The sequence below is a fragment of the Bidens hawaiensis genome, unplaced genomic scaffold (assembly GCF_021521415.1).
Source record: "Bidens hawaiensis isolate Kalapana, Puna unplaced genomic scaffold, B.hawaiensis_p1.1 tig00002273_1, whole genome shotgun sequence".
Taxonomy (NCBI): domain Eukaryota; kingdom Viridiplantae; phylum Streptophyta; class Magnoliopsida; order Asterales; family Asteraceae; genus Bidens; species Bidens hawaiensis.
Window position 1 is genome coordinate 1574079 of NW_027491121.1, and position 7821 is coordinate 1581899.

Sequence of the window (7821 nt, forward strand, 5' to 3'; positions counted from 1 at the left end):
TTCCGGTGGGTGGGGGAGGATGGCGGTGGTGGTTTTTTTTCCGGTGGATGGTGGTTTGGGGTGGATGGATGAAGAAAGAGAGTAATTAATCTGTATATATATTTATAGGAAATTTTTTTAATAAGTGGTAAAATGACCAATTCGTTCTCATGTGCAAGTCATGTGATCAAACTTAACGAGAAAAACTAACTGAGTTAGGGCAAAAGGACGAACACTGTTGGATTCATAAACGTAAGGAATAAAGAATGTTAATTTTAAAGATAAAGGACAATTAGTGAAATTTGGTGTAAACATAAAGGACAATTTATGTAATTCTGTCTATTTTCAAGTAATTACTGAGAAAACAAATAGATATAACTTGATTTCTTCTTAAAAAGCTTGTTGTATAAAGACAAATATTGTGTTGTGTTGTACAAATAGCCGAGTTAACTATACAAAGATGGACAATGTTAATTCTATCTAATTAAGAACCAGAGTATATTAATTATATAAAGATTTGTTTGTGCAACCATGTTTACGAGACAATCTACGGGGGTTATGAAATAAATATAGACTCACTTATACAAAGAAGAGTAAGAGAAAGTTAAGATGTTTTAGTTTTTATAGGAGTTGAGTATAACTTAGTTTGATCTTAGAACGATATCTGTTTTAGGAAAATCATATATAGGACGTCTACACGAGTGACATTTTGTTTTAACATGAATTGACTTGAGTAGTTGAGATATAAATTCATCCGTTTTCCAATTTTATGAAACTGTACACCCTCCGTGCTTATTTAATTATACAACTTTGTTATTAGAGTATCTTTTACATCAAATATCTAAAGGTATAAGCTAGAATATATCTATAACATGACATAAAACTATCATTATTCCTTCTAAATCCGTATTGGTTGTAGTAGCATATTTTATAAAAGAAAAATAGTATATAAGATTAAAATATTATTTTATAAGATAGATTAAAACACATGATATTTTTAGTAAAAAAAGATTAAAATAAACCATATTTGAATGAATGGTTTAGACCTACAAGTCTACTTGTTTTTCCACCCACCATCCATCATCTCCTGGGTGTACTATCAACCTTTTCCATTTCCACAAAAGCCCTAATTTCAAAACTTTTTGTTGGACAATTGCACCCTCACCTATCCAATCTCTCCCTACTTCTCTCTCAAGTACTTGCACCTGTATACCCTTTTCTAGATAAAAAGAATGCAAGTTAACTCCCCATTTCTAGTTTATACCAATCTGTTTCAACAACAAAACATGCAAAAACAAACCAAGTGACTCCAGTTGATCATAATCCTCACTGTTTTCTATCTTTTTTTATGCTTAAAGTCTCATCCATCACAAATCGATCCACACCCACATGACATATCCTTCATCTTCATCTTTAACCACTTCAAGAATCTTGAACAAACCCTAGCAAAAAAAAAACATCCACAACTAGGGTTTGTTGGTTGGTTTTGAACTTTTTTCAATATCTAGTACAGTTTCATTGATAGCCCTAGATTGGCTTCAAGTAGCTAGATCTATCTTTCTTGTACTTGTTACACATCAAAATGGAAAAATACCACTCTTTCACCATGGATCATGTTATTCCCCAAGTACAAGAAGTTGACTCCATCATCACCACATCTTCTTCATCGTCTTCCACCAACTCTCCAACCGCCACCACTCTCAGCCGCTACGAGAACCAGAAACGCCGTGACTGGAACACCTTCGGCCAGTACCTCCGCAACCACCGCCCACCGTTAAACCTTTCCAGGTGCAGTGGTGCACATGTTCTTGAGTTCCTGAGGTACCTTGACCAGTTTGGCAAGACAAAAGTCCACACACAAATGTGCCCATTCTTCGGTCACCCGAACCCTCCAGCACTCTGCCCCTGCCCGCTCCGCCAGGCCTGGGGCAGCCTTGATGCACTCATCGGCCGTCTCCGGGCAGCTTATGAGGAAAACGGAGGGCAGCCGGAGAATAACCCGTTTGGTGCTCGTGCTGTTAGGCTTTATTTACGTGAAGTTAGGGATTCTCAAGCTAAAGCAAGAGGGATTAGCTACGAGAAAAAGAAGCGAAAGAGGCCGCCGCAGCTGCCGTCATCGTCACCGCCACCACCGCCACCGCTTTCGTGATCAAGAAAAGGGAAATATGTCCTCTAAGTTCTAATTAATTAACTCTCCTGTTTCTTGAAAGTGATTTCCCAAAATGGTCATTATTATTATTATTATTATTATTATTATTATTATTATTATTATTATTATTATTGTTGTTGTTGTGTTGCTTTTATGTTGTTTCTTCTATTATGATGATTCAAATAATTGAAGACTGAAAAAAAGGGAAAGCACGGTTTTCAGTGCAGTAGTTTAGTTGCTAGCATTGTCTACTGGTTCTAGATAATATATGTGGGATTTTGTTACTTTTCGATGATCTTAGGTTTGTAGTCAAGATGCAAGCAGTTGGTAATAGTCATTAATTAAACTGCAAGTTATTTGTGATTTTTAAGAATTTCTTTTAACGTTTGTGTTGTTTCTTTTTTTCTTACTTTCTATATGCACCGGAAAAAGACACAAAAAGATTTGTTATTCCAGGGTTGTGAAACAAACAAAACTTGGATTTGTAAACTGGTTAATTGGTATGACCAAGTATCGTAATAACTTTCAAAGTAATATAATATTTTTTTTATTGTGAAACAACTATCTATTAACATTATACACACTATATGGATATATGGAGATGATAAAGATAAAAAATATTGATTCTCATTGATGTGTATAACCAAATACAAGATGCCTTTATTTTATAAGGACTTTTACATTAATACAAGGATAATTTATAAATGGTGTTTATGCATGTGAAGAGTCACACTAATAAATAATGGCTCATAACACTCCCCTTGATCATGCACATTATGGAATACGTTTTATAGTGTTGCCTTATTAAAAACCTTACTAGGAAAATCCATTGGGACAAACACATAGCTAAGGGAAAAAGAGTGCAACGCGTAAAATACTCCCCCACATTTATAGATCCTTGAAATGATGGGTTTTGATTTTCTGCAAAAGTTTGACTAATTCTTTTGTAGTTAATGATTCACCGCTTGATCTTGTAATGTAAAGTTCCTTATTTCGAGCAATGTTGTACTGTCTCCATGTATGACTTGTAGTGCCTCATCTTGTATATGTGATATGAGATCCACGACTATGCTTATTATATTCTCTACATCAATACAACTAACCAAATGATGTGCGAATATATATATATATATATATATATATATATATATATATATATATATATATATATATATATATGAATAAAACACAAGTTGCAACTAAGCTTTAAAAACCAAACAATCTATCCTAGTTCACACAAACGGCAAGTGTACCGATCGTGTATAGCACAAATGAGGAAAGCCCGGATATCGAACTCGAAGACACGTGAAAACGTTTATAATCACTAAACTCTAACCAAGACTCACCAAAATATTTAAATGATTTTTTTTTAGATTTGATTTAACTACTTAACTTAACTAAATGAAAACTTTTGACAAAACTTCGGAAACTTTGACTGCAGTGATAAAAACGTCTACCTAGGTAAGAATCATATTGAAGGAGATGACAAGACAATGGATTGAAAACTCTCACGACACCGGTCCTAAAGGATGACACAACTAAGGTTCGCTCAAGAAGGTCAGATCACCTCTCGGTCTCACTAACAAACTCTAACTTATTTTAGTTGATTTTAACGTGTTCTAATGCCGACTCACCTCTCGGTCTCACCGACACACTAGCCTAATGGAAACGAATACTACGTAACCAAGGATAGAGGAACAATTCAACTCAACTTAAACTAGACCAACTAATCGCTCAAACACCCAAACCCGACAAGAACAAAACCCGCTCTCGCGCGATCTTAATTCTAACAAGTAAAAGTAATGAGACGAGTTTACTTCTTATCACCTCTCGGTCTCTAAGAAGGTGTTTCACAACTGATTTTATCTAATTAATTTACCCACTTATCCCTACGGTTGTACTTCCCGCAAATAAACCCTAAACACAAAGTAAAGAGCCTTAAACATGCACAAACTAATCAAAACCGATTCAATTAATTAAAGCACGAGGTTATTAGGTATAATCAAACAAAACACAGCCACTAAACACAATCTAATTTACTGTTAAATCAAACTTTACATTAACAATTTAAGCCATGATCATTAACAATCCATAGTACTAGTCAAAACCTAACAATATTCATCAAACCTACGTAGAACAAACAAGATTAGCTACTCATTAAGTTTGGACAGCCCTTAACATTCAAGTAAAACATCATAAACATCAACATAAACATAATCAAACTCATTCAAGATCCAAGAATAACTAAATCAAAGTCAACCAATCAATTACTTGCAAAACAATCCAAAGAAAAAGATCAATTCAATTAGTTAGGGTTCTTGAACAAGAAACAAAGTTTAAAGATGATTACTTAAGGTTATTGAGCTGAGTTTATGGATGTTTTTGATGCCTAGCAGCTGCACAAGACTCTCCTTGGTGTTCTTCTTCCTCTCCAGCCGTCACAACAGCCACCACAGCCGCCACAAACTCGTTTTTTATCTCTTCCTTTGCTGCTGCCGATCGCAACTATGGCAGGAGTTATGGCTGCTGAATTTCGGTTTTTAGGGCTGGTTTATGGCATAAAAATAAGTTAATTAACTTAATATAATATCATGTAAGGCTTCTAACTTGTGGGCTTGGGTCGGGCCTTGAGTTGTAGTTTTAAAACTTGACCAAAAAGGCCTCTAGAGTCTTCCAACTTAACTCTTTTTTTCACCATCTTTCATAAACCTACAATTAACATTTAAACTTTGTAAATTATTGCACTTAACCCCCAATACTTTCATAAAATAAACAATTAAGCATAAAAACCATGATAAAATCATAAGCAAAGTAAGTGTGTTTTACAATACATCAAACATCCCCACACTTAAGACTTTTTCGTCCCTGAAAAAGATTTGACTGTAGTTGGATCAGAATCGGAAAATCAAAGTCAAATCAAACATACAGGTTAGATTTTAAAGCTCAGAAAAACGCTAAAACCGCGATCATCGATATTGTTGTCCACCTAAACCCATGCCTTAATCTTTACCGGGACAAATAAGATCCGACAATAATATTACTTAGTGGTTTACACAATTAAGACCCGCTTATTTTCAGCTTTTACCGGACCAGACCACCCCAACTTGACTTAAACCTCAAAATTAGCAGAATTAAAACTTTGTTTCTCAATATTTATGAATAGTTAAGACGATCAAGGGTATTGTTTATCCACCTAAGCTTAAGCATCAAAGTCTACCAAGCAGCCATTAGATACGATTAAGGTTCAATTAATTTATAGCTAGTGTTCCCCACAACATGACATACCCCCGTTATCAAGCAATACCCAAATCCATCACCATAGGTGAGTATGCAAAATTTCATCTGTAGGGCTTACATGTAGCATGTCCCTTGTGGTCCGTTCCTTAATGGTAATGAGACGCGAGCAAGGGAACCTCACATGGCTAACAGCGTGGATGATCAAGTCTGTAGTGTATTTGTACTTTTGTACTTTTGTGATCATGTTTATAGACTTATAAGGGTTTGCTCTTTGGCTTTATTTTAAATATCCACAACCCAACTTAGGAATTGTGAATACCCAGATAAATAGATTGCATACAGACCCATGGTCTCCGGACCCGAAGCATCCCATCAATACAGGATTTAAGGTTATAAAACCATATGCCAATGAGGTGTAAAACACTAAACTAGCAGTTTAAGATTTATATCACAGGCTACACGGCATACTCTAACGTTAAACCTACCCAAGCATCATATGATAACGTACTCAAATTTTTAAAACTCATGATATTTCCACTTTTTCATACCAAAATTTGAGACTTGAGTATGGCCCAACCTTTCATTGCTTATTTTCCACGGACAAAACGCTTTACCCACAAAAGATTTCCGTTTAACCGTTTTATCAAATTTGCCCTTTCATTTTCAAGGCTGAGCCTACCGACACATCTCAAGTTAAGTGCGTTTTCTTTTACTTATCTTCTATTATTAGTAGTTTGAAAAACCGATTTCCGATAAATATTATCATCTCCCACTTTAATGCAAAAGAAACTAAAAACAAGGGACATTTTTTTTTTACAACTAAGTAAAATAAATTCTCATCCCTACACTTAGAACGAAATCGTCATCGATAAGAACAAGGAAAAGAAATAAAATAAAAATAAAACGTAAAGCATAAAATTAAAACTTGAAAGAGCAGAAATTAAAATAGAGAACGGGTTACTTCCCTGGTTTAGATGCAGATTCTTCATCAGCTATGTATGACTCGAACGAACGACCGTATAGCATTTCATTTGCGGCCGCAACCTCGGGTGAACCAGTTCCAAAACGCCATCAGAGCTACCATGCGCATAATAATACCTGTAACAAATCGAACTCGCTCGTATGTAGCGGCGTACAAAACAGAAAACAAAAACATAAAAAATAAACATATTTTTGTGTTTTTGTTTTTTTTTTTTGTATTTTTATGTTTTTATAAATATAAATAAAAATAAAACAAATAAAAACAGATAATAAAGAGAATCATAATACAAACTCTACAACTCGGGCTGTCTCCCGAGTGATGCATCCATCACGACTATTCCTCGGTGAATGAGTCAAGGTAGAACACCTCGACTGTCTGATCAGTTATCGGCTCTCCTATGTAGTGCTTCAATCTATGGCCGTTCACCTTAAACCTCCCGCTTCGATCTTGTATCTCAATCGTGCCATACAGGAAAACCTCAGTGACCGTGAACGGTCCCGACCATCGGGATTTCAACTTTCCCGGGAATAACCTCAACCGTGAGTTATACAGTAAAACCTTATCCCCACACTTGAACTGCTTATTACCCTTCAATTTCCTGTCATGCAGTTCCTTCGGATGATCCCGGAGCTCCTCTAATTTGTGTAATTGATGGAAACGAATACCCTCTGCGGCGGGTAAATCAAGATTAACCCTTTGAAGGGCCCATGAAGCGTGGTGTTCCAATTCAACAGAAAGATGACAGGCCTTCCCATAAATCATCCGAAATGGTGTGGAACAAGTCGGAGTCTTGTATGCTGTACGGAAGGCCCACAGAGCGTCATCTAATTTTTCGGACCAATCCCGACGATTTGAACCAACCGTTTTCTTGAGAATACGTTTGATTCCCCGATTACTCACTTCTACTTGCCCACTAGTCTGTGGGTGGTAGGCGGTCGCAAGCCGATGGGTGACCCCATAACACTTCAACTCCTTATCCATCTGCGAGTTGCAAAAGTGAGTACCTCGATCACTGATCAAGGCTTTCGGGACTCCAAAACGAGCAAATAGACTTTTTAAAAAACGGACTACCGCTCGGGCATCATTGGTGGGTAGAGCTTTGGCCTCAACCCACTTAGACACGTAATCGACGGCCACGAGTATGTATTTGTTTCCACGCGAAGATGGAAACGGTCCCATGAAATCAGTACCCCAAATATCAAAAACCTCACAAACTTGAATGGCATTCTGGGGCATTTTGTTTCGCGAAGAAATGTTGCCGACACGCTGGCAACGATCACAACTCTTAACGAACAAATGAACATCCTTAAAGATAGACGGCCAGTAAAAACCAGAATCAAAGACTTTATTTTCCGTAGAACTCACACCGTGGTGACCTCCAGTCGGTCCCACATGACAATGGCTCAAAATTTGTCATCCTTCCTTGACATCTACACACCTTCTAAGAAGCTGATCAGCACCAATGCGGAAAAGA

General features: G+C 36.5%; 1 protein-coding gene across 1 annotated transcript; it reads left to right on the plus strand.

Annotated features, from left to right (window-relative positions):
- The first annotated feature begins 1032 nt into the window (after nucleotides 1–1032).
- Nucleotides 1033–2243, plus strand: LOC143614346 (protein LIGHT-DEPENDENT SHORT HYPOCOTYLS 4-like). The gene has a single exon (XM_077087814.1). It carries the CDS (start codon nucleotides 1562–1564, stop codon nucleotides 2126–2128), a length of 567 nt encoding a protein of 188 aa, XP_076943929.1. The 5' UTR covers nucleotides 1033–1561; the 3' UTR covers nucleotides 2129–2243.
- The last annotated feature ends 5578 nt before the right edge of the window (nucleotides 2244–7821 follow it).

Bases quoted from the DNA above. Each gene is read 5' to 3' on its own strand.
- LOC143614346 (XM_077087814.1), top strand. From the start codon at position 1,562: ATGGAAAAATACCACTCTTTCACCATGGATCATGTTATTCCCCAAGTA.